A 26,458-nucleotide genomic window follows, 5' to 3' on the forward strand; every position below is an offset into this window, starting at 1 on the left:
AAATGCCTATACAAGCTTATTACAGAAGTGGCTGCAGGCTTTCATGCACATACAAACGGAGTACAAACTCTTCAACCACAAGTCCTTTAACACCACACGTTAACTCAAACATGGGTAGGGGTTGTGGGCGACGGGCGCCGTCTTCTGCCTCCTTCCCTGACGCTGTTCTCTGCAAACTTCACGCTCGGCGAGTGGTACCCTTTATCCCTCTCTTCGTCGCTCCATTCGGCTGCGTAGTAGTCCTCGGCCGTGGCGTCTGCTCTCGGGCCGCAGAACATCCCGCCCCACTGCGGGAAGTAGATGAGCGATATGGGAAGCGTGCAGCAGAGGATCATGACGCCCATGAGAGTGATCCCTGTTTCCTTGGAGTATCGACTGCCCGTGAAGAAGATTAGCTGCGTGATGACGGCCCCCACGTTTCCGCCCCCGCCCGTCATCCCTGATATCAGTCCCAGCGACCTGCATAACATCGAGCGATTGGTGAGCAGATGTGGAGATAGTGGATGATGAAGAGGTGGATAGGGGTGTGCGTGTGTATACCTTCTGGAGACGAAGGGAACGACACCGAAGGTAAACCCGCATGCGGCTTGAACGAAGAAGGAGAATAGGAGCATGACGGCAATGGCGGCGCTGAGGTTGTGCATGAGGCCCAGTACGATGCACAGGACTCCGCCGATGCTCTGCACCACCCACAGGCTCCACAGCCTCCCTCGCATTCCGTATCGCGTCGAGATCCAGTCCGAGAGGAAGCCGCCGCCTGGCCGCGAGACGATGTTGGCCAGCCCGAAGCTGGCGGCGATCATCCCAGCGGTCCGGAGGTTGACGTTGAACTTGTCGTAGAAGTACTCGGCGACGATGTTGTCGATGGTCAGCTCCACCCCGAAGCAGTACCCGTAGGTCAACGCCAGGATCCACGCCCTGTAGTTGGTGACGGCGTGGTAGAACACCTTGCCGAAGCTGTCCTTGTGCTTGTCGCCGGCCTTCTCCAGCTTCCGGTAGTTGCCGTTGGGCAGGTCCTGGCCCAGGGCCAAGACGGCGATCGCCGAGAGCGTCTGCATTAGGCCCGGGATGAAGAAGGCGATGCGCCAAGCGGTGAACCTGGTGCTGCCAATGTGGTGGATGAGCTCGTAGACGAGGGGCATGATGAGCTGGGTGGCGCCCCCGCCGAGGTTGCCCCAGCCACCGGCGATCCCGTTGGCGACGCCCACCTTGGGAGGGGAGAACATGGAGCTCATCCAGAACTGGGTGGAGACGAAGGAGGCGAGGGAGAAGCCGGTGAAGAAGCGGACGAGGAGGTACGAGGAGGCGGAGTTGATGACGGACGTGCAGTAGACGGCGGGGGTGGTGAGCAGAATGAGGGAGGCAGAGGCGAGGCGGGGGCCAACGAGGTCACAGGCGGTGCCCATTGCGAGACGGGCGAAGACAGCCCCCGACACGGACGCGATGCCGGCGTTCCCGACGTCAGTGGTGGTGAGGTTGAGGTTGTCGCGGATCAGCGGCAGAAGGGGCGGGGCCGCGAAGGTGGACACGAAGCAGCAGAAGAAGGAGAACCAGGAGAGGTGGAAGGCCTGCATGTGAGGCGCCGCGAAGGAGAAGAGCCAGAACTCGGTGGCCTTCTGCTCCGAGTCCACCGGCATCTTGAACCGAGTCGCCTGCTCGTCCGAGGGCTCGACCTGCAGCGAAGACTTGCCTGAATCCCCCATGTCTTCAACCTCCACCTGCTTCTTCCAAGGTGCAACGCAAAGTGTTTGAGCCTCCAAGAGAAGGCAGCCCTCTACATATATAGAAGCTGGTGGGCTTTAGAGATACAGCTAGCTTGATGAGACCATCACAGTGTCATGCCTCAGAGAAGCCTTGTGGCAATGACATGAGAGAGAGAGAGAGAGAGAGAGTGCAGCAAAGTGGGGAATAAAGTAAAGAGGCTGTGGAAATCTATTGATGTGTGATATCTTTCCACTCTTGTGAAGGGGTAAGCGGAGGGCTGTCATCTCACAAAATGCCAGTTCCATGACAGAGACAGATGCGGTGTTTGTTTGATGGCTGACCTTGGAAGCCTCTCCAGCTCCAACGGACGTGGGAAAAAGGTTTCTTGATACCTTTTCCTTCCAGAAAAAAAAGATTGATTCACCTTAAACAAGGGTTGAACAAGTGTGTGGTGTTTAAAAGATTGATTCATCTCTGCTTTTGATAATGGAGATGTAGAATCAAGTGCATATATTATATTATCTGACATGTTCTCTATTGGAGGATCCAAGTGAACTCCAGAATCCAATAGAATCCAAAATGTTTGTCATGGAAGCTGTGTTGCAGGTTGACTTTGTCCATGAGCAAGTAATCTACACTCACTCGAAGGAATTGTTTAGCATCATTTTGACAGCATGGATGAACCAAAAATGAAGAAATATTCGGTTGTTTATATTTGTGACTGACTCAGATAAATGCAGCAATGGATTGTCTAATCTGAGAGTTTGGCTTCATAATGAGGAGTGTGTCTGAATTCTGGAATCACAAGGTTTCTCCGTAGCTGTGATTGAAGGGGAAGAACAGGTCAACGATGTAAAGTCAACAACAAGGGATCAGAGCCCATTCCTTTGCATGTTGGACAAATTGCCATCAGGACACTGTCACCAGAACGCTTCTCCGAAAAAGTCTTCTCTGCCATGGCTGATCTCAGTCATCAAAAGGCAGCCGGTTGGCCTTCAAACCCATGCAGTGGGACACCTTCTTGACCTCGAAAGGGAAGCGGGGACTCGTTGTGATGACAAAGCCCTTTGATGAGTCCACTGGTTTCTCTCTCTTGTTTACAGACATGGTTTTCGGAGGATGCAAGTCAATGACTATTTTTTCTGTGACGGAACAGCTCATGGCCGGTGATTGCAGTGTGCATTGATTCGAAGGGTTTGGACTTCAAGCAAAGCAAAGGGGAGACTGATACGAAGAAGAAGAAGAAGAAGAAGAATAGTGTTTGGAGTTTATGGTTGTATTGTATATATAATACAACCCATGGAAATCATCATGGTTGACGTCCGTGTATTGGATGTACGTACGGAGTACGTTTGCGTGTACGGATCCGTGATACATCACATCACTTGCGTGAAGGATTAATCAATCTCCAGAAAAAATAAATAATAATAATAATAATAATATCAATTATTATAATATTTTTAAAATTACTTTTCCATATTAATAAAATATTATTATCTTTCCAGTAATAATCAATCGAAGAATATTATTTACAGTAATAAATTTGTATTGTTTTTTCTATTCTATTGGGTCGGATCCGGGTCGCTTGGGGATCCATTTAAGCCCATAAGGATCCGCTTTATGCAATATCGGCCCATACCCCGCTTTATGGGTTAATGAACACCACAAGTTAGAGAGAGAGAGAGAGAGAGAGAGAGAGAGAGAGAGAGAGTGTGTGAGAGATTTCCACACTGGAACAAATATGCATGCAGTCAGTCGCACGCCAAACTATTCAACAGTGCGAGCAAGTAGCTCATTGGATCATAGATGGGACAGGATCTGTTGATTTATATTCTGCAATCTTAGTAGCTGAATTCGAGATAGCATTAATAGGGGGGAGGAGGAGGAGGAGGAGGAGGAGGAGGAGGAGCTGAGGAAGAAGAAGGGGGTGAAGCCAGAGGAGGAGGGAGGCGCGGTGGACAATCCAGTCTACGTGGAGCCATCATTGGGGACGGTGGCGCCAGCGGCAGTCTTCGGCCTAAGTTGGTGATGGTGTTGATGATTGATATCCTTTTGCTCGGATCACTTCCTGCTGCATTCCAAAGCTCAAAAGATTAGCAGAGAGGGGTAGATGAGAAGAAGGAAGATAGAGAAAGAGAGAGTACCACGAGCTTGGGCGTGGGAGACCACAAGGAGGACGAGTAGAAAGAGCAGAATGCTCTTTGATGCAGCCATGGCATTGGACGAGGAGGATCACCAAGATGGATATATATAAGCAGAGGTGGCATGTGCCAAAGGTTGGCGATTGATCTGGAAATGGACGATTTGGTGGTTTGGTCAGCAGTCTGGTGGTTGACTGGAAGACTCGCACGGTTGACCAAAAGCTGGGGGGAAGGAGTCGAGCAGGGCAGCCGATTTGGAAATGGCAGATGGGATGATAACTCTGGTTTGGCGCAGCAGTCGCACTTGGCCTTCTTTTTCTTCGCTGCTTGCGGTGGAGAAGCAGCTCGAGCGCCACCGCTGCTTGGCGGTAAGTGCGGTCTGAAGTCAACGCAAGGGGATGAAGTCAAGGATCGACGCCATTCGGAACACAGATTGGAAGGAGCTTAAGGTAAAATTATTTTCTTTTCAGGAATCATAAAAATTGATAAAATGCTAAAAAATATTTTTTTACTCGAGAGTTAGTGTCTTAAGAGGATCAAATCAATATAATAATATCATAGGATCAAAATCTACCTTCATCATTACAATTTGAGAAAAAAAAAGGGGTGTAATTATAAATATTATTCTTAATTGGGAGGATAACTCAATTTGGTCCCGAATTTAGATATTGGAACAACGTGATAATCGATTCCAGCATGAATATTGATGACTAGTTAGGCACAACAGATTAATGATAAACATCTGTTAAATTTAAATGCGTCGTCCTACGATAAAAAAAAAAAAAACAGAAGGTTATTACTCCTAATTGGGAGGACAACTCGATTTGGTCTCCAAGTTAGGAATAGAGAGATTAATGATGAAGATTTTTGTTAAATTTAAATGTCTCATCCTATAATAAAATATACTTGTCAAATGTGCCTTTTGATCCATCTCGAAGAATTGAAACTTTTATTACCAAAGAAATGACATCGTTCATGGTAATGTATATTTAAATAAGTTAGTTTTGATGGAGAGATTTTTTTTAATTATGTACTCAAATTATAAATTTAAATATATGATTGATAGGAGTAAGGATTAAAGCATATAAGGAATATGAAAAATCATTTCATATTTATTTCTATCATGATCTTCTATCATATCCCTATAAGATTGAGTTTTTGTTAAGGATACTAATCTTGGATCGGTGCAATTGATATATTCTATGATAGAGCAAGGGGTTTTGTGAGGGAGTCTATTAGTTGATAAAAAATATGAATATGAGAAATACGCAGTTGACGTCTGACAACTTAATCTCTAACAAAGTGAAAATCGATGACAATGTGTTTCATGCATAAGCGGAACACTGGATTGGCACATAGGCAGTTAGCATCGACATTCTCACAGTATATTGTAGTAATGGATTGGAAGGTGATGCCATGTTTGTATAGCAGATTAGTGACCTAGTTGAGTTTTACAGTGATGGTGGCAATGATTCGGTATTTAGCCTCAGTAATGGATCTTACATTGTGTTTTATTTCTTGAAACCTTAGTTGATCAAATTTGCTTCAAGGAAGACAAAGTAGGTTGACGTAGATATTCTATCATTAGTGTTGTCTGCCCAATCAGCATCGACAAAGGTACGAAGATGAAGTAATGAGTTGACATATTTGCCAGCCTTACGCGATACCCAAATTTAGGTGAGTTAAATTATAGTCGGTTTAACAACTGTACTGAATGTCTCTGCGAAATCAACACCTCATTGTTTGTGAAATCCTTTGGCTGCTAAATGTACTTTGTATCTAGTGATGGATCCCTTTGGACTCTGTTTAATTTAAAAGATTTATTTATATCCGATGACATTTTATGTGAGGTGATATGATCTAAGGGTCCATGTGACATTATAAACTAAGATATCTTATTTCTCATACAACTTTGAGCTAGTGTGAAAAATTTTAGGCATGAGTGATGGTTGTGGATTCAGTAGACTAAGATGGAGAGCTTATGGTAGCATGGAGATCAAAGATTTAATGTGGTTTGAATATGTCATTTTTGGAGTGTGTTGTCATATAATGTCCGGGCTCCGTGGTATTATCGGGTTATGTTAAAGGTTTGAGAATTAATAAAGAATTAGTGACACATACTTGATTAGGTTGATGCATTTTGGTGTCACTTGGTCGAGAAGAGAACAAAGACATCATTTGTGACACCGAGGACATTGCTTCATTGGATATTGTAGAATGAGTTGGTAGAGAGGTAGATAGAGATATTGTAAAAGGAGTAAAGTGCTACTGAACTAAAGTAATAATAGAGTATGGGTCTAGATAAGAACTATTGTTAATGTGGTGAGAAATGTGCTTGAGGGGGTTTGAGGTATACTCATATAAACCTTATGATGAATAGTTGTTGCAATGGCTCATATTACTAAAAGAGCAAGATTCTGAAAGGGAAACGTGAACTCAATAAAAATAACATGATATAATAAATACAATAACCTTTGGAGTTTAAAGATCATAACATCGAAAAATACTCTGTTCAAGGAAGTACCCAATAAACACCCAAAGATAATATAAACAATCAAATACAAAGGCTTGGATCTTGATATTAACTTGTGTGAAGCGTAGAGGCATAGCCAGAGATAATATAAACAACCAAATACTTTAAGTTTTTCAAGATTTATATTTTATAAAATAGTTTCTCAATTGGTGACTAATGTTGTAGGATTAGAATAAGCATGAAGTTAATAAGATAGACTGCAGTTTGAAATGTTACTAACCAAAATATTAGTGGCTTGGAGGATTAGTGTAGAATGGTGAGACTAGTTTTAACTATATGTCAGTGCATTCATTCGATAGAACTAACTAGTTGAGGTGTTTATAGTGATGACTTGAGATATTATATTGCACGTGATGAGATATAAATTGTTAGAGCTTGGTATTCACATCTTTCATTAGAGTAAACTCTTTTAATGGTAGATTGAAAGAAGTTTTTGACTACATGTAAACACTATGGTGACTTTAGATTTATGTTTGAGAGGATATAGTCATATATATTTAGTATATTAATCTACAAAAATAATATAAAATCTAAAATTATCAAAGGAATTGATTAGGTTAGGGTCCAATGCATTAATGTAAATAATTTCAAGTGATTTAAAAAATGATTTTAGGTAGCTTCATAAGATAGTATGTGATTTTTATTATTAAAGTAAGCATCACAATGAATTACAATTTCACTTCATTTAGAAGTCAAAACGAAGTAATAAGAAACTAACTATTGTTGAACAAAAGATGACAGACCAAGGTGGTGATGTCACACTTCAATTGGAGCAATAATTGAAATAAAAGCGATTGGCTAGGGGATTTGTGAAACCGATAACTACTCGTAGATGCATTTATTCTAGCTTCGGACCAATGATGCTCCTATACTTAGATCCTTTATAAGAAATGAGTCAAAGAACTCAATAGTGGTATTATATTATTTACAAAATTAGAAACACAAGTAAGATTCCTTTTGATGTGAGGTACACATAAAATATCATCGAGTGTATAAATGTTTATGTGTGAATTAAGTATTGTAGAAGTAGTATGAGTGATAGGAATTCTGTTACCATCACCAATGATGATGTCTTCATTACCTCCATAGTCGGTGTAGATAGATAAACTTGAATGTGGATAGATACATTCTATAAATCGGAAGTGATATGATGAGAAGTATTAGAGTTAATAATCTAATTACTTAAATGAGTAATCGGTATTGTTATGATATTCGTTTGAGGCCAATTGGGTGTAGTAGGCTTGGGTTGAGATCGATAAACTTTTGTTGTGTGTCTAATTTTATCACAGAGTTGGCAAATGACTTTATACTAATTATTATTATTGAGATGCTAAAACTACTGATAGTTATAGTTGGAGTTATTTTTTGCTTTGTTTGGGTTGAAGTTACTATAATGGTTAGATAGTTGTTAGTGTAATAAATGATGATGGCTCTATGTATTAACCATGTGTCTTGGAAATATCTTGTTTAGTTCTTTATTTAAGTTCTTATTGTTTTGCTTGGTCTTTTCTTTGGATTTTTGATTGAATTGAGCTGTGATAGTTGATCACGTCTTTCTCTCTTCTCGTTTTAGATATGTTTTATGATCAATCAGTTTGTCATACAATTCTTCAAATGATATTAATGAGTTAAATGTATAAATTATTATCGTTAGTTTCTTATATTCATTTCTTAGGCCATTGAGAGATGAACAATGACTTTTTCATCATTTAAGAGATAATATATTACAGCCAAATCATTTGTTATTTTTATCAAAATAAAATACTTTGAATGTGGGTGTGAGAATGATTGACAAAGGTAGTTTATAATTTGGTTCATGCTTCTACTATGGTAAAGAGATTTATGGTGCTATGGAGCAAATAACTAAGGCTTGAATAGCTTATAGAATAATATAATATTATCATACTTATAACTGATGATCAAGATTTACCATTAGGATGACTGGTAGACAACTAAGAGAGCCATCAATTTAGCTAGATCATATAAAAAAAAAAGAGATTGATGAATTATGCCTCTTAAGATACATAGTTGTCACCTTTGGAGAGCTTGTATGAGATTAGCGTTGTTGTATAGATAAATATAAGTCTTATAGGTTGAGATGCTCTGATCTTATAAAAAAAATCTAAAATGAACTGTTGATTTAGTTTAGATGCAAATATAGTGGAGATCTGATCTGATCTATTAGAGGAGATCATATTTGAGAAGTGCACAATGGAAGATATGATCTGATGAAGGAGATTATATTTGAAAAGTGCACGATGGAGGATTTGATCTAAGATATGCATAAGAGGACAATCTCTTCCTTCCTCTGTTGAGTCCTCTCGATTGTGAGTGCTGATGGTGTAGTTAAGAGGATGGCAGAAGGTAGTAGACTATCATCTAGAGATTGCTCATGGATTCTAGGTGCTAGTGAGTTCGATAGTTGACAAGAAGAGAACAACGACGTTGGTGAAGATGCTCGGTAGTAGGTGCTAGTGTAAGAGTAGAGGGAACGCCCCCCAGGTAGAATTGAATAATAATGGAGCATCATTGACAAATTAGGTCGATCACTAGAGAAGACTGATTAGATTAGCAAAGTGGCATAGATCTACTACAGAGTAGATCATGCTAGGAGATCGGTAGGGAGGAGTCGTGTGTCTTCGTTTTCGGTGCAATTCTAAAACCGAAAACAGGAAGCAAAAATCGAGAGCCATAAAGCACTAATAGGGAGGATGAGGAAGAGAAATAGTAATCGTCAATAAATCAAGAGAAGTTAGTAGACTAACATCTAGATGTCGCTCATGGATCCGAGGTGCTAGCGAGTTCGATAGTTTACAAAAAGAGGACAATGACATTGGTGAATCAGGTCGATCACTAGAGAAGGTTGATTAGATTAGCAAAGTAGCGTAGATCGACTACAGAGCAGATCGTGCTAGGAGATCGATAGGGAGGAGTCGTGTATCTTCATTTTCAGTGCAATTCTAAAATCGAAAATAGGAAGCAAAAATAGAAAACCATAAAGCACTAATAGGGAGGATGAGAAAGAGAAATAGTAATCGTCAATAAATCAACAAGGTACCAAGGAGCCTTATTTGAAGTAAAAAAACTCTAACATTATTAATAATTTAAAATTTTATTGTGAAAGAGATAATATCATTCATTGAGGTAATACGTACTTGTATTTATATAGATTTTAAGAAAAATTATTTTCTCAATCGTGTACTCAAATAATATATCCTCATATATTATTGGTTAAGGATTTATATCATTCTACCATTATCTTCTATCATATTCGATGTCTAAATTTATTAACCCCAAAACTTTGAGTTGCAAATCTAAAACACTTTTGATTTTACAAATCTAAAACAATTTTCTATTTTGATGATAACGTGATGATGAATCTGATCCATTACCTTTTATCTTTTTTGTTTTTTTACCCGAGATGATATCCTGTGTCCTGATTTATGGCGTAAATATTAAAATAGAAAAGAAAAAACTATATTTATCGAAATGCTACAAAGCCGAACACTGCTGCTTTACTTGATAGTATGGCAAGCTGGTCCTCTCTGATGTTGAGCTCCGAGAGATGCAGGCTATGCAATGTGACAGCAAAAAGGGAAAAGGAATCCCCTTTCCAGGAAGACAGTGCATGGGCAGGCAGAACGACAACAGTGAGCTCAGGTTGGTGGATGATGGAGGAGGAACAAGTGGGGACTCCATTGCTTTTGTCCTTCGATCAACCCATGTCTTCTAAAAGGGAAGCCCTGTTGTTGCTGCTGCTACTTCCGAGGGCCGTGAAAGAAACAGGCAGCAGATTCTTCCTCTGCTTTGGGCACCAAAGACACTTCACAACCACCCCATGAAGTGTGAAGGGCTATCGACAGCCAAATGATCGCTGAATGAATGCATGCCGCCATCAGGATTTGCAGAGAATGGACACGATGAAGTCTGACTGACACACATCTGAAAAGCCAAAGAAAGTCCTCCTTTTTTTTTCTTTATGTCATACAAAGATATGGGAATGATATGATCATAAAGAAAACTGATGATACTCAGCATCAGCATTTATGATAATAGTGTCGATTTTGATCTTCGACCTAACGCGTTGAAATTGATACGATCGATCTATTTTTCGAGTGTTGTTGGATCCGAATGCTTTTTTTCCTTTGGAAAAAGAAGTGTTTTTTATCTTCTCAAACAATCCACTGATGAATGGAAAATATGCAATTCCCTCGGTGTGCGGGATGTGAATAGTGCAAGGTCAAATCAAATCTGTGTCGACGATGTTTTAATCAGCTTGAAAACTTGTTCCTCAAGGTAGAGAAATTTACATATAAATCAAACAAAAAATTATATCCATTGACAATTACTGCACTCCAAACAGGAGCAGGTTTGACAGTGATAACTGAGTTCTTTTCTTAAAAGAATATTTATGCCAGTGGATTACAACAGTTCTGAAGTGGATTCGAGTGAACCAATTAAGCGGCAGGTGTCGGCAGGATAACTTTATTGCATGAAGCCCGAACATCCTCTTTGTTCTCTCTTTTTTCTATCTCTGCTCATCTGTCTCCAATGCTCTGCCTCCACCTATGAAAGTAGACAGAAGTGCATTAATTTCCTTCAACAAGAAGCAAAATGGAATCAGACTGTAGTCAATGATGATTCTTGCTTCTTTCTGGGGTTGAAGAAAGTAGAAGATAGAAAACAAGTAGCAACCAAGATCTCATCTGTCAAGGAAACATCCTTTTTTTGCTCTCTTTTTAGCTTGCATCTTTCCTTCATGCAGTTATTTTCAGTGATGGGAGACAGGATTTGGAGAGGCATCTTTAGTTGGTGACTCAGGGTCAACAACTAATCCTTATACTTAATATTTTCCTCTTAATTCATGGTTTTTTTTAAGGGTTTGATCCAATAAAACCTTCACCACTGAAGATCTTATTACCAAGAACAAAATAGTTTGCCTCGAAGTGACTTGCTGTGTTTAGATTGAATGAAATTCCAGAAAATTTGATGGGAAAACTGCAGCATTAATCAGGACTTGTGCAGAATATTGAGTTTACTGATAGATGAAAATAAGAGATCTGAATCAGTGTGTGGTAAATAGAGACCACTTATAAGCGCACACCATAAAGTTGATTCCTTCCTCCCACAATGATTATTTTGAAGACTTGACTAACTAAACAAGGCTAGCAAATTAATGATGCAACTCAAGAATTGGACAAGTAGATCTTAAGCTAACCTCATAATAGACCATAAACCCTAAACAACCAAGACAGGACAAAGTAATGGATTGCTTTTGTTTTGTGTAGTAAACTTGGTTCTGATTTCTGTGACTTCAAAGGCGAGCCACTATGATGTTTCCTTTCCATGGGAAGCGTGTGCATAAACCAATCTAGCTTAGGATGTAAGATCATCAAGTCCATATCCAAGAATCCCTATCAAGTGACCTCACAAAAGTTTGGATGGTGTGACAATCATGAGACACTGTTGTGACATGAATCATGTGGCAAATAATTTTACAAATGCAGCTAAATGATCCTTTTTCAACTGTTCTTCTATGGGAGGAGAATATAATCATTCATATATGCAATGCCATTTGGTGCATCATTGTGTTGATACATATGCAGCATGGTATTAATGATACCATTAGATGTTTCAGTTAACATATGTACTGCTGGCACTGACAAATTTGTAGGTTTGATGTGATCAAACAACAAAGTGGTCCTGCTGTATAAACTCTGTAGCATTCACAGTTATTGAAAAAGTGAGATGGAGTGTTAAAAATGTGAATGTAATTGCTGCATCAATGTTATGGTTTCTATCACAAGCTGGCTAAGTGCAATAAAGCAGAGCAGAAGTTGATCCCTCCCTGTCACAAACCTAAGATCTTCATATGGCTACATTGTTTGGGAATCACCAACTAATTTGCAAACATGGTTTCATCTGTTTTCTGCTACAGGATTTCATAGAACTTTCTTACTCGTAAGCCATTTGACAGGGACTCCATTGGACCACCAAATAAAGTAAATCAAAGCTCTCTGTGTCATGTCTGTGATCAGTGGTGGATCATGTCATATGATTCTGAACCCTGATACAGTCCAAGGCAAATGAAGATCTTGATCAGCTCCTTGGGATCGAATGCATCAGTTAAAAGAATGTACATAAAGTTACAGGTCTGAGCAAAAGAGAAGAATTGAATGCATCTTGTAAGATTTCACTTACAACAGCTTGAATCAGATGCATAAAGGAGCACTTTTTCCTGGTAAAAATTGGCATAATAGTCACTGATATTACTTTTGGTGGATAGCTAGTCACGTAGAGCTTAGATTAACACCAAGAGCAGGTAATTTCTGACATGATTAGCTTTCATGAAAACCACAGAAAAATGTCAAGTGAATGACACATTGACCCTGATGAGGTTCTGGAGCAAGGACAGATATGTAAAATGCTTTCAGCAATGAACAGAATTTTTTCTTCTTTGAAGAGAAGATTGCAGATTAATTAGGAAGCTTCATGGCCATTAGAGGTAGTGAAAATGTCATTTTTCAACTACCTTAAAAGTGTTATCTTTACCTCCATCACTCCCGACTCAGCTCTCTCAAATATTGCTAGCTTCTCTTAATCTTTCTTTTTGTTCGCCTTGTTCCTACCACTGAAGGTATCTTAGATCTCAATCCACTGCAATGCAAGGACATTAGAGACTTGCTTCAAGCCCACTTGATTGCTTCACCTTCCTGTGGTTCCTTCTCTCGCTGTCTGTCTTGTCTTCCATCTAACTTGAACCGTAAGCATATCATGCTCATAATAAATTGAGCTGCAACTCACCTGCCTTTGAGATCCTCCAACTCCTTAAAGACCTCTTCACATCCAAGGACTCATTCTGACATCCTTTGGTGTGCTAACATTTGAAGAATGGGGCGGCATTCTTGCTGTCTCAAGCAGAAGATAAGGAAAGGCTTGTGGTCTCCTGAAGAAGATGAGAAGCTCTATGATCACATCATCAGATGTGGTGTTAGCTGTTGGAGCTCAGTGCCAAAATTAGCAGGCATTTTTAGCTCTTCCCTGTTGCTGAAAATTTTCTTTCATGTTCTCCAAACTCCTCCATATAATTCAGACACTTTTCTTCTCTCAGGACTGGAACGCTGTGGGAAGAGTTGTCGACTCAGGTGGATCAATTACCTGCGGCCGGACCTTAAAAGAGGCAACTTCTCTCAGCAAGAAGAGGAAACGATTATAAGGCTACACGAGATCATGGGTAACAGGTAACAGGCAAGCCTGGAGGAGATTCTGTAAGCAACTCGATGTCAAACTTCATCATGTTTTGTGGTTGCAGGTGGTCACAAATTGCATCACAATTGCCAGGAAGAACAGACAATGAGATCAAAAACTACTGGAACTCATGTCTCAAGAAGAAACTCCGGCAGCGGGGAATCGATCCAAGCAGCCACAAGCCACTGAGTGAGATAGCAGCACAAGAAGAAGGGACCAGAACACATTGCTCTAATACTGGTGCTGCTTTTGAGCAGTTGCAGTTGCATCCAGTCTTTGACACCTTCCCACTGATTGAAATCCAGACGTGTTTGGATTCAGTAGAGACTAATGTAAGCATCTACGGTCAATTCCATCAGACTTTTGAACCAGTAGGGCAGGATGAGTGCTTAGTCAACTCGGAGTTATGTGATCATGGCAGTGCCTTGGATAATATCGGTCACGGGGACAGTTCAATCAACAGCAGTAACTGGAACTGCAACATAGGATCTGAGATGAAAAGTGTGTTTGGAGATGAAGACTTGAACTGGGTATCTCAGAGTAAGGTGGAAACACCAGCTCATATGCAGATGAATGAGGAGAAGACTCATGAACACAAGTTTAATCCTTGGCAAGAGAAAAATACCTACCCAATTCCAGTGAGGTCACTGTCTCATGATCTCTCAGAGACCTGCTTCAGTGTCTCTCGAGATGCATTGGAAAGTGAATTCAATGTGGATTTCTGCTAGGGTCTCTTGAAATGCAACTTGCCCTTCTGTCTCCACTCCATTTGAAAGCCTTTGAAGAGGTCTTTGTAACATTATAGGTTCTCTTTTTAGTCTGTTTCTAATCACAATTTTTCTTTCTTTTTCTTCTTTTGATTTCTTTATGAAGTCAATAGAGTTCTAATTGTTCTTCTCGATTCCTTCAAAAGTGGTGAGGTCTTAGAACTTTAGACAAGAAACTAACACAATTCTCTTCCATCCCACCTGTTTTCTGCTGCTTGTTTCTTCTCAGTGGATACTCCCATCCATCAACAGAGATATATATATCAACTTACCATCACTTCTTTGCACACCTTCAGTACATCGTTCAGTGTCTGATCATTTTACCACTATATTTGCTTTCATCAGTCAGATCCTATTGATAGATGTTCTTCAAATAAAACTGAAGAAAGAAGCCAAAGCCAACACTAGTTATTTCTGAAATTTGTCTCCAGAGGAAGTGAAGCATCAGGAGCTGTCAATAACTGGTGATCCTGCTTCAGCTGTTTCAGTGCTGTTCTTCCACTGCAACAGAAGTGAACTGTTGATTAGAAGAGTCCTGTCATTGCTTTCTACTGGCTTTTCTATGTGCATATGGCCTTGAAGAAACTTCAGTTTGATGCAGTACAACTTCTGTGTCTGCAGTAGCATCAGTGATGGCATTATATTATGTGGAGAATATTTCAATGTGCGGCTTAAGGATGGTTTATGCCAACTTGTCATTAACTAGTACTGTTTGATTCTTGAAGTAATCTGTTCTTGAGTGGGCTACATCCAAACATAGCATATTCTTCTTCTTTGTACTGGTTTAGGTTCATATGTCTACTCAACATTTATCTGTACAGTGGCTTAAAATAGTTTCATGGTTAAACAAAAAGAGATAAATAAGATATAGGACAAAAGATCAAAAAGATCTAAGAAAATTTAATTAGGAATAATAAAATAAATATGAATGCTTTTAACTAAAAATATAACAGACATCCATCTTGGTCTAACTCATCATGAATATTGGTATATTCTAAAAGATTATGTTAAATGGAAGTAGGTATTACACATGTTGATATGTTGTATAATGGATGAAAAGTCTCATCTTTGAGTCATGCGCAACATTTACAATGGAAGAATAGTTAGCATCTACACAGAAACAGCAAGAAAGGTGATAATAAAGAACTATGACCAAAATATCTAGCACATCTGCTCACACAATAAGGGTTTTTACATACATATGGCATAGAATACACCATATACAAATACCAGATATTAGGTGCATCAATATTCACTGGAGGAAAAAGTAATTTACAATAATAAAAGTTTCAAAACTGTATACCTGATCCAAAATATGAATATATGTGCTTTCCACAATAAGAAATTTATATAACAAGAATCTAACATGACTGTATAAGAATGGAACGAAATTTTGTAGTACGAAAAATCAGTTCTTAACAATCATGCACCATAAATAGAATTAATTCTTAACAGATGCACTATAAATCTAACCAACAATTTTCTGTGGTTCATCATTGACAGTCAACAGAAAAGAATGATTTGGATTAGATCTCACCTTATTGTACTATTTGATACAGAATTTGAATTAATGCACCTTTTGCCAAAAGGCAGACTACAGCTCCAATCGTTGGAAAAGGACAATGAAACAATAGCATCTTTTGTAAAACCAGGACAATTTGCAATAGATAGAAGTGGATGAAATGAGCATATTCAACCTTGAGAGCTGCAGTGCTGCAGTGCAGCTGCAAGAATACCCAAATAATAGCAGGGTCAGTACTTAAACTATAGCCAATATAATGAAATGCATGTCGAATCTGCAATCGACATTATTAAGTTGAACTAATACAGAATTTACTTCTGCAGATCTTCCAGCAACTGCACATTAGCACCTCCAGTTACAATGGAAATAAGTATGTAATTGATTAAACCCTCAAACAGTCTTGGTTATACATGACGAAGATTTTCCCCAATAGCACATATCTTCATCAAAGAAAGGCTCATGTTCATGGCCCCCTTTTGACAACAGTTATAATCAAATACTTCTAAATCAAGAAAATACACATAAGCTTGAGAAGAAAAAAAAAAATTTCCTGGGGAATGATCCGTTGCTTACTGTGACAATGCAACTTCCAGTCACCTAGAAGCTTCTGCCAAAACATTATAATTAAATTACACCATTTCAGATGATGATATCGGTAATTAGACTTCAAAAGGATAATAGTAAAACAAGGAATTACAAGATTCACTAAGGCGAATTAAGCTCTCAATTCGCCTAGTTCCTGCTATAACCTTTTAGTCATGGAAAACAAAGATAATCAGGCAAGTGTATGCCAATATTTTCAGCAAGATTTTAGATGCAAAAGATAATAACCTTCTTTCTGCTTCCTTGGAGGTTCCTCCTCATTTTTGTGTAATGATGTATCATGCCTCTGCAGCTTCAAGTCTTCAAAAGACAGTCAGTTATGTATATGTTTTCTTGTATAACTAATTTTGCAGAAAATGTACAAAGATCCAGGAAATCTTGCACTCCAAACTGCAGATTTCAATGAAAAAGAGTAAATATACTTTGAGGCACCACATGAAGATGATAATGCATGTGATTCAATGTGTGTGTAAATGACTTTCCTAGAGGACATATCCCTCTAACAAAGTGTTCTAATGATCCATTCTGTAGCACACCGGGGAAGATGTGGCTAGCACCTTGGCGGCTACCTCAACATCTGGCTGTAAAGATCAGGGTCATAGTTGCAGCCATGGCGGCCTTTGACGTGCAAAGAATCCCATCCCCTATCTCTATAATGAGTTGGGAGTGCAATTCTATACCGTGGGTACCGGAAGTGATGAAGGAACCAAGGAACCAAGACTGTGATGCTCGTGCCCCAGACAAACAGAAGAGTGAAGTCGGCGACAATGGGGATCACCGCGTCGGGGCCATTGTCCCAGCGTCCTGGAGATCGTTGTCAGTAGAAATAAGGGTGAACTGGCGTCGCAAGTGGGCGATGCCTCCACCTGCGGCCGGAGGTGGACGCCAAAAGATGGCGCGAAGAAGAAAAGCCGGAAGCTGCCCCAAGAGGAGGAAGAGAAGGGGAAGGGACAAGTGGTGGGTGCGCCGTACCATGGTTGGCGATCGAGCTCCACCGATTCAGGGGAGGACGCGACTGCCACGAGGAGAACATCCAAAAGCTACAGAATCCGAATTTTAGGGCAGAGAACTCCAAAAAAACGAATTTTTAGAAGAGAACTTCCAAGAACTGTTCCAGAAAAATAAACTCTTCAAAAACATCAAGAGATAGTTCTCACGCTGACAGGAGATCGGGAGGCGTCGATGAGGAGCAGAAGGATCACAGCAATGGCGCCAGTAGAGACTAGCGGGCATCTCAAAGCAAGGACACTGAGGGGACGACGCTTGTGGACATGGATCGTGGATCCCATCCCACCGTTCACGTGTGTTAGCACGGATCGTAACGACACAAATCGCCCGAGTACTCCATCATGAAACGGACGTCCGATGGAGGCTGGAGGATTCGATGCAAACATGGATCATGGATCCCATCCCACCGTTCACGTGTGTTGGCACGAATTTTAAAGGTACAAATCAACCCTCCGAGTACTCCATGAAACGGACGTATGATGGAGGCTTTAGGATTCGATATGGACATGGATCATGGATCCCTCCCACCGTTCACGTGTCTTAGCACAGATCTTAAGGACACAAATCAACCCTCCCGAGTACTCCATGCATCGAACGTATCGAGGCTTTGCGGTTCGATGTGGACATGGATCATGGATCCCATCCCACCGTTCACGTGTCTTGGCACGGCGTTGAAAGACACAAATCAACCCTCCGAGTGCTCCATGTAACGGACCTATGATGGAGGCTTTGGCATTCGATGTCGACATGGATCGTGGATCCCATCCTACCGTTCACGTGTCTTGGCACAGAACTTAAAGACACCAATCAACCCTCCCGAGTACTCCCATCATGTAACGGACGTATGATGGAGGCTTTGCGATACGAGATTGCTTTAATAATTCACAGGAATTTGATCTTATTATTTGATTTCGCGTTCATCAGATTGATTACTGTAACCCATTTGCATTAGCGGAGTTCTTCATGCTGCTTTCAAATCGCTTCGGCAGTGAGCAAAGCTAGAAGAGTTCAACGGAGTTACAATTGAAAGATCAAGTGTCGAGGAGATCAAACACAACAGAGGCCAACAAGAGCAAGAAGCAACGAGCTCACACAGGAGGAGACCACCAAAGATCGCAGAACATGACGAGCAAGCATGAGAGGCAAATCACTCCCTTCATGCGTGGTTAACCTTCCTGCAGTTCTTCCTGATCTCTCCCATGCTCCCCGTGAGAGGGGCGATGTTGCCCATCTTCACCATGGACCTCGCAAAGTGCTGGAAGAAGAGCTCGCCGTTGGCCGCGTAAAGCTCCACCAGCTTCTTCGTCGCGGGGCTGTTGGTGAAGAGGATCTCGTCGGAGCTGAGGAGGCCCTTCTTGGCCACCAGGTTTTTGAAGTAATGGTTGTCGAACTTGGTGGGGCTCACGAGATCCAAGGGGAAGAGGTTCTGGTCACCGCCGGAGCGTGGGCAGCGGCTCCTCAGACTAGCCGCGTACGCCGGATCAAGGGTGAAGTCGGCGAGTCCGTTCCCGGTCTGGTTGTACAGCCTCTGCCGGAAACTGGTGCACCGCGACTGCCCGATCGTGTGGCTACCTGCAATGATCACTCCGCCATTGTCAGTATGCAGAAGCATGATAGAATCGTTCCAGCTGAGCAATGCGTGGTACCGGAGAGTGCAACGAGATCGACGAGGTCGAGTCCCTTGAGCTTGAACTTGGTGATGATGGTCTGCAGAGTGTTGTTGGGAGCAGGGATGTGGTTATTCGAACCCTGTATGCTTGCTCCCACTGAGTCCCTCCTTCCTAGTGGAACCTCCCAGTAAGGGCCACCAACCTATCTCAGAGAACCGCATCAGCCATGGATGATGAGCTTCAATCCAGCCACCATTATGGATCGAAGTACAATAACTATCATACCAGGACAGTGGAGTCTCGGGCAGCAAGAGCTAATATGTCGGCGCAGGACACAGTGTGAGGGCATGCCTTCTCCAGCGCAGACTTGATCTCATCGATGACCTCGAACCCCCTCACAGAGTTCCGATTGGGGACGGACATCTTCTCGCTCACGATCGTCTTGCTGCTGTCCAGCAGAATCGATGCGTCGCAACCCTGAAAGGTGAAGGTACAAGCTTGTTCTTGAGAAAACATACGCATTGGTCTCACAAACTACATGTCAGCAACCTTAACGAAGCAGTCGTGGAAGTGGAGACGAAGCAGGGAAGCAGCCATCCGTGCTTCCTTAGCTACAGCTTTTGCTACGATGGACTTCACGATCTCATGAGCTTTGGGGCATGAGCGGTCGTAGAACTGTGGGAAGAGGAACGGATCACCGTGAGGGAAGGCGAAGCAAAGAGGAGAAAGAGCGAGGGCTGTGAGAAGCATAAGGAAGCTGATTGAAAGAGCCATGTTTCCTGGGTTTTCTTCTTCTGGGAACTCAAGGTGATGATGGAAGCCATGGTTAGATTGTGATACTTATAGGCCAAAAAGATATGATGCCTTGAGCATGATCTAAAAGAAACCTAAAAAAGTAGTGAGGGAGTTGGTACGATGCTCCATAGCTTCTCCCTGCTCCTACTCCCTGATCATTATTGGAAGGGCTAGTACAGAGATGGGTGATCTGAATCACTTTTACTTCTTTGAAGTTTGAAGCTTCATGAGCTAGTCTTTGACTTGCTATGTACCTGCAACTTAATCTGCTTACAATGGAGATCAGAATAGGCTAATCTTAGCTCAGAAGTGAATGGAACCCATATCTACTTCGCCTCATTTTGCAGCAGTACAAGATCTAACAAAGATCCGAAATGCCTTGCACATCTAACGAAGAAGGGAAGAAACAATGTTAAACACATTTCTACCATCCACAAACGAACACAAGGATTAGGTGGTAAGTCAAAGACAGATTCATGGAAAGACACAAATGCCTTCTTGGAGGAAGAGTAGCGAAGACCAGAGTGGATAATTGAAGAGTATGTCGAATATAATCGACTTGCTTACATAGAGATTAGTAGCACGGGGAACATGAGTTGGTGTGCTAGCTTTTGGATCAAGTTTGCCAACCTTTTCTTCTTCTATGTGGTCATTCTTTAGTGTATCTTCAACTCCTTTAGGTCACCATTATGATGGCCATCAAGTAGCAGATAGTTGATTCTTCAAATGACTCCATGGAAGAAAAAAATGAAGCTTTGATAAAACTAGTTCTTATACATATATTGTTAAAAGTCTTCGCAAAATCACTAGTAATTGAGATCACAAGAAGCTCTCAAGTTTACTTGAGATGATCAATTAATTAGGTTGTTTAAACAATTAGTGGCTACATTAATAGTTTATCTCCAGTGATATATTTCTATTGTTTTAGGTGCTCGATAAACTTGATATGGAATCGAACTTTTTATCTCCTTTGTCCTTCTGCTTGTGAAAAGAGTATTAGCTAACATGCATAAAGGATGCAGTCAAAAGCATACCAATCTCGAGCAAAGCATATCTGTTTGTATTATCTGCTACGTTCTCATGTGGGTTTGGTGGCATCATTCTGATGATTGATGCAACCACTTCTATATGAAGCTATATGATCGAGTGCTCCAGCTAGCTAGCTGATGAGTTATTTGGATGACAGTCTCCAGCTAAAGGATAAGAGCTACGAGACAGCAAAGATGGAAGTCCTGAGATCATACTGTTGTACAAGCTGTATCAGCAGTGGTTGTACAAAGAACAAACATATGATCTGGTTTCTGCATGCACCTCACATTTTACCTCTTTTCTTTTGTTTTTAACTTGGAAGGATATTATCAATTTCACATCCTGTTTATGAAATATAAACAGAAACACAACCAACCTTTTTAAGAAACAGAAATATATGCTATAATGGATGATAATCCAAGAACATTTTCATGCAAACCCTTAGCCTTTGAGAGAGAGAGAGAGAGTGATGCTAAGCTATAATATAAATTAAACTTCATATAGAAATTATTGAATTTACCTTTCTTTTTTTTTTCTACAAATAAGTCTGATCGTTATTAGTGTGACTTCATAGGGCTCATGAGTAATTATTCGTTTTGGGTATGTCCATACAATTTTGTCCTTTCGGAGCTCATGAGCTCCAAAAGATGTATCTGAAGATGAGAGTGACTTGAAGGGCTTATAAACTCATTGGGTCACCCTTATTTTCAAAGGCACATTTTGGGGCTCATAAGTCTTGAAAGGGCAAAACGTGTGGACACACCAGTGACACTCAAATATTAACTTATCAGAATGATGCTACGAGGGTCATGAGCTCTTAGCTCCTTTTAAGAGGGAGTACTGATAAGGACATTTATTCTATATTGATTGAGGAGTAGGAAAATTAAGCTTGTCAGGTCACTCTTACTTTGAAAGGTACCTTTTTGGCAAAACCATGCAAGCACATCCAAAACGGATAATTTCTCACGAGTAATCATACCAATGATGATCAAATATTATACTATTTCGAATACACCATACTCTCGCTTATTTTACCTCTATATAAATATATAGTGCTATTTTAAATACTCAGATTATGATCTTCCAATTCATAAAGAAAATTTTTTATAATAACTATATTTGTTAGATTGAATTGATGCATATCTTAATAACTATATATTAGATTCAATTGATGCATATCTTTCTTATATAATTCAATTGATGCATAATTTTTTTTTATAGTAATACATATCTCATTAGTATATTGCATGACATCCTTCCATTTGTCTTATATAATTTTTTTATGTAAACTATAAATTAATTATAGATTATATATTTGAGAGTTTATCGTATTTAAATTTATTTAGACACATCTAAGCTTTATTTTAACACATTTATTCTAAAATTATGTTAAGATTTTAATATATTTAGGATTAAATACGATATATGAGTAAGGCAAATTCCTAAAAAACACCCCTAGTTTTAAGAAATTTTCACCCATTGTCATTCTTTTCAAAAAGATAACACCCCAATCGCCCACAGTCTTCCCCCCTCCCCCTTTCTCTTCCCCTCTCTTTCTTCTTCTTCTCATCGTCCTTCTCGTCTCCCTCATTTTCGTTGCTCATCCTTCCTATCACCTGTTGTCTCCTCTCCCTTCCTCACTCCTCCCTCATCACCTGCCCCAACCCCAACTGATTAAAAGGCCTCCAATTAGCATGCATCACCTTTGCCCCTCACCTTCCCCTAGTTTATCTCTCCCCTAGATCCCTTGCTTTGCCGCTAGTGATTCTCAATGGTCATCCTTTACCCTCTTCAATCATTGTGGAGACAACGATCAGGAAACAAATCCTCGATACCTTTTTCATGGATAACACTGTTGTGTTGAAATTGGATTGGGGCATATTATTGGAGAAGGGAGACGAGGCGAGGGTAACAGTACGTAGTAAAAGCAATGGTTAGCGGGGCATCGAGGCAGTGGAAGCAGATAGAAAATTATCTTTTTACGAAAGAAGAGATGCTTTACCAATTTTTTTTTAAAATAAAAAATTTTAAGAATTTGCCCAAAAGGTAATACAATGAAATCTCAATATCATATATCTACATTGTTTGTATAAGCTTATATGAAAAAAAAAATTATTATTTTAAAAATAAGATAAATGATTATATTTTAGTTAATTATCATAATTTAACTATAACAAGTGTGTGTGTATATATATATATATATATATATATATATATATATATATATATATATATATATATATATATATATATATATATATATATCCTCCAATTCGATACATTTAGCCTAAAATATATATCCAAAATATTAGTATTCTCGAGCTCTTTAGCAATTGTGGTGTTCACTTCTTCGTGTCGAAACAAGCAGCTCTTCTCAGTACTCCCGCCACCGTCGCTGCTGCTGCTGGTTGCCGCTGCCGCCGCCGCCACAATTGCTGCAACATCATGGCAGACGTCTACTCTCTCGGCCATGCAATGCAGCTCCATGCTCTAATCATCAAAACCAGGAACAGTCACCACCATTACTCTTCCCCTGGACACTCCTTCGCCACCAACGCCGTCGTCCGAGCTTACGCCCGGTCCGAGCGGCCCCGAGATGCCCTCCTCTTCTTCCTCCACCTCCAACAACACGCCCCCCTCCCCGACCACTTCACTGTCACGTTCCTCCTCGCCTCCTGCGCCCGTCGCTGCGCCGCCTCCGAGGGCCGGCAGCTCCACGCCCTGGCCCACAAGTGCGGCTTTAAAGCCGATCGCCACGTGCAGAATTCCCTCATCCACATGTATTGTAGCTGCGGCCAGGTCGACCAGGCAGCCAAGGTATTCGACGGAATGGCTAACAGGGACGTCGTCTCTTGGACCTCCATGATCGGGGGAGCCGCCGAGGTGAACCGACCTCTCTATGCACTTCGTTTGTTCGACTCCATGCTGAGCGATGGAGTCACCCCAAATGATGTGACAGTCGTGTCTGTACTCGGAGCTTGTGCAGAGGTGGGATCTCTGAGCGTTGGCCGCCGAGTGCATCAGATGACTGTACAAGCAAGGCTTGACTCTAAACCTAAGGTTGCAACGTCTCTGATAGACATGTATGCAAAATGTGGCTGCATTGTCTGTGCAGAGAGGCTATTTGAACAGATGGGCAATAAGGATGTTTACGCATGGACAGCCATGATTTCTGGACTTGCAAGCCATGGGAGGTGCGACGATGCTCTCAGCCTGTTCCATCAGATGGTAGACGTGGGAGTGCAGCCTAACGAGAGGACTGTCACTGCAGCACTATGCGCTTGCAGGAGTGCAGGGTGGGTCACAGAGGGCTATCGTATCTATAATTACATGCATCGGTATGGGCTGAGGCCAAAGATTCAGCATTACGGATGCATGGTTGATCTACTTGCCCGAGCTGGGAATTTAGATGAAGCTGAAGGATTTCTTCGAAGGATGCCAATAGAGCCTGACAGTGTTTTGTGGAGGACACTGATTTGGGCATCAAGGTTACATGGAGAACATGACCGAGCAGAGCGTCTGATGACAGAGTGGCAGCAGCTTGAGGTGAACACAACTGATAGTGGAAGCTACGTGCTGATTGGTAACATATATGCTTCTATGGGGGATTGGGGAAAGAAGGCAAGAATTAGGGAGTCAATGGCTTCTAAAAATATCAACAAACTCCCTGGTTATAGTAGGATAGAAGTTGATGGAGTGTTACATGAGTTTGAGGCAGGGGATAGCGGGCATCCGGAAGCACATAAGATATATGAGAAAATCAATGAAATGATGGAGAAAATAAAATTGGAAGGTTATCATCCCAAAGCATCTGAGGTGTTGCTTGATATGGAAGATAATAAGAAAGTTTTGCAACTGCATCACCATAGTGAGAGACTTGCAGTGGCATTTGGGTTGCTCAGCACTAACCCAGGGGAGAAAATCCTGGTTGTGAAGAACTTGAGGTCTTGTGAGGATTGCCACACTGTAATGAAGCTTGTTTCTAAGGTCTATGATCGGGAGATAACCGTTAGGGATAGAATCAGGTTCCATCACTTCGTCAATGGTTCCTGTTCTTGCAGGGATTTCTGGTAAAAGGTATCATATTGGTCAAAAGAAACATCATGAAAGACTAAGATCTTGTGAGGGTTGCCACATAGTGATGAAGATTGTTCCTAAGGTCTAGAATTAAAGAGATAACCATTATTTATTCCACCACTCCAGCATTAGTTGTTGCAGGGATCACTGGTAAAGGGTATTGGATTGCTCCAAAAAGACTTCAGGATTCGGTGGCCAAATGCAGGGCTGGGGCCATATTTCTGTTGCCTGAAACTATGACTTAGAGCTATGGATATAGATGGGTATAAGACATGAGATCCTTCTCACCTTTTATAGATTCTGCATAATCCTGGTAATTAACATCACATAAATGGTTCAGAGTCTTCTCTCTGATGGAATAGCACTTCCTTTTGTAATATACTCGACAATTAGAATTAAATTAGTAAAAAAAAAAACCTATAAATTTTATGCTAAGAAGAACTACAGATGTAAGCATGCACAAGTATCAATATTCTGGCAGAGAGTGCCTTGGATTGGCTTCAATGATAGGTCACCATACTATCAATGTCATGAAAATTGCCTGCTAACATTTTCAATTATTAGCAATTGTTTGTAATGGAAGTAGTGTGCTGGTAGCATTTTAAAATATAGCAATGTTGTGAGAGTTTCCATTCCAGAACACTTTATGCAAACTTTAGCTTGCCCACCAAATGGATTTGTGATGGCATCAATAATTGAAAATGCAATGAGGAACTATAGGCAAATGCACATCTTATTATCATAAAATATTATTAAAATGTGGTCAGGTAATATCGATATAATACTGTAGGATGCTAGATTTAGTTGAAGCCATATATAGATTACTTGTGCTTGCAGTATGATATGCTTAAAAGGTGATTTTGTAGGCTGTTAGTTCAGCTTGATAGGACTGAGATTTACTGAACGGGGGGTTCTATCCGTGCTTTTGACATTAAGGTCAGATATATTTTGTTGAAGCTCATGCAATTTTAACTAGAAGAAATTTACTGCATCTGCAATTGCAATATCAAGCTCATTTACCTTCAATTTTATCATTCTATCAAAGATGACGATGGACATAGTACTGTCTTATATTTAAATCATAACCTGAACCCACGAGCATCACTGCATTCAATTGGATATTTCTTTCTGTACTTTGGCTGGTGTCTATTCTAATTGATGGATAACCATGACCATTTGTGCTTATTGATGTAGTGGTCCACTTGAGAATTAAATACTTACTCTATGCCATCGTCTCACAAGCAAATGAGAAGACATTTTTCTATCCAGTGTTAGAGAGAAAATTGGAAGCTAACTTGTAGACTCAGAAGGTGTCTCAATTTGCCATCACTAACATTGGGTCATATCAGTGTTCTTTAAACATGCACGTGCTGTTCTTGCAAGTTTGTTGGCAAAATGGATTTGCATTCCTCATGCACCAA

General features: G+C 40.7%; 4 protein-coding genes and 1 long non-coding RNA gene across 9 annotated transcripts; 2 read left to right on the top strand and 3 right to left on the bottom strand.

The window, feature by feature from the left end:
* Positions 1–31: 31 nt before the first annotated feature.
* LOC135672417 (high-affinity nitrate transporter 2.3-like) lies at positions 32–1,753 on the bottom strand. The gene is made up of 2 exons (XM_065180899.1): positions 541–1,753; positions 32–459 (listed from the first exon to the last, which is right to left on the bottom strand). The coding sequence occupies exons 1-2, from the start codon at positions 1,701–1,703 to the stop codon at positions 105–107; spliced, it is 1,518 nt and encodes a 505-aa protein (XP_065036971.1). The 5' UTR covers positions 1,704–1,753; the 3' UTR covers positions 32–104.
* A 10,374-nt stretch (positions 1,754–12,127) lies between these two features.
* On the bottom strand, positions 12,128–17,778 carry LOC135648385 (uncharacterized). Of its 5 annotated transcripts, none has more exons than XR_010500951.1 (5): positions 17,676–17,778; positions 17,491–17,558; positions 16,747–16,908; positions 15,931–16,117; positions 12,128–15,008 (listed from the first exon to the last, which is right to left on the bottom strand). It is a non-coding gene; the product is annotated as an uncharacterized LOC135648385 (long non-coding RNA). The 5 variants fall into 5 exon arrangements; XR_010500952.1 differs by lacking the exon at positions 17,676–17,778 and having other exon boundaries at positions 12,128–12,445; positions 12,580–15,008; positions 17,491–17,669; XR_010500953.1 differs by lacking the exon at positions 17,676–17,778 and having other exon boundaries at positions 16,747–16,818; positions 17,491–17,669.
* Positions 13,270–14,354, top strand: LOC135648379 (myb-related protein Hv33-like). Its single transcript, XM_065166032.1, has 3 exons — positions 13,270–13,402; positions 13,490–13,619; positions 13,691–14,354. Exons 1-3 carry the CDS (start codon positions 13,270–13,272, stop codon positions 14,352–14,354), a joined length of 927 nt encoding a protein of 308 aa, XP_065022104.1.
* A 715-nt stretch (positions 17,779–18,493) lies between the features above and the next one.
* Positions 18,494–19,999, bottom strand: LOC103981341 (peroxidase 72). The gene is made up of 4 exons (XM_009398044.3): positions 19,686–19,999; positions 19,422–19,613; positions 19,173–19,338; positions 18,494–19,098 (listed from the first exon to the last, which is right to left on the bottom strand). Exons 1-4 carry the CDS (start codon positions 19,908–19,910, stop codon positions 18,683–18,685), a joined length of 999 nt encoding a protein of 332 aa, XP_009396319.2. The 5' UTR covers positions 19,911–19,999; the 3' UTR covers positions 18,494–18,682.
* Positions 20,000–23,405: 3,406 nt separating this feature from the next.
* On the top strand, positions 23,406–25,034 carry LOC135672072 (pentatricopeptide repeat-containing protein At4g21065-like). Its single transcript, XM_065180526.1, has one exon. It carries the CDS (start codon positions 23,406–23,408, stop codon positions 25,032–25,034), a length of 1,629 nt encoding a protein of 542 aa, XP_065036598.1.
* Positions 25,035–26,458: the final 1,424 nt, after the last annotated feature.

This window comes from Musa acuminata, chromosome BXJ1-4 (genome assembly GCF_036884655.1).
Source record: "Musa acuminata AAA Group cultivar baxijiao chromosome BXJ1-4, Cavendish_Baxijiao_AAA, whole genome shotgun sequence".
Taxonomy (NCBI): Eukaryota; Viridiplantae; Streptophyta; class Magnoliopsida; order Zingiberales; family Musaceae; genus Musa; species Musa acuminata.

Excerpts from the sequence above, each read along its gene's own strand:
- LOC135648379 (XM_065166032.1), top strand. The coding sequence starts at position 13,270 with ATGGGGCGGCATTCTTGCTGTCTCAAGCAGAAGATAAGGAAAGGCTTG. Across the intron at positions 13,403-13,489 it reads CTCAGTGCCAAAATTAGCAG|GACTGGAACGCTGTGGGAAG; the intron begins GCATTTTTAGCT and ends TTCTTCTCTCAG. Across the intron at positions 13,620-13,690 it reads CACGAGATCATGGGTAACAG|GTGGTCACAAATTGCATCAC; the intron begins GTAACAGGCAAG and ends TTGTGGTTGCAG.
- LOC103981341 (XM_009398044.3), bottom strand. The coding sequence starts at position 19,910 with ATGGCTCTTTCAATCAGCTTCCTTATGCTTCTCACAGCCCTCGCTCTT. Across the intron at positions 19,339-19,421 it reads CCCGAGACTCCACTGTCCTG|GTTGGTGGCCCTTACTGGGA; the intron begins GTATGATAGTTA and ends TCTCTGAGATAG. Across the intron at positions 19,099-19,172 it reads CGATCTCGTTGCACTCTCCG|GTAGCCACACGATCGGGCAG; the intron begins GTACCACGCATT and ends TGATCATTGCAG.
- LOC135672072 (XM_065180526.1), top strand. The coding sequence starts at position 23,406 with ATGGCAGACGTCTACTCTCTCGGCCATGCAATGCAGCTCCATGCTCTA.
- LOC135672417 (XM_065180899.1), bottom strand. The coding sequence starts at position 1,703 with ATGGGGGATTCAGGCAAGTCTTCGCTGCAGGTCGAGCCCTCGGACGAG. Across the intron at positions 460-540 it reads GTTCCCTTCGTCTCCAGAAG|GTCGCTGGGACTGATATCAG; the intron begins GTATACACACGC and ends GATGTTATGCAG.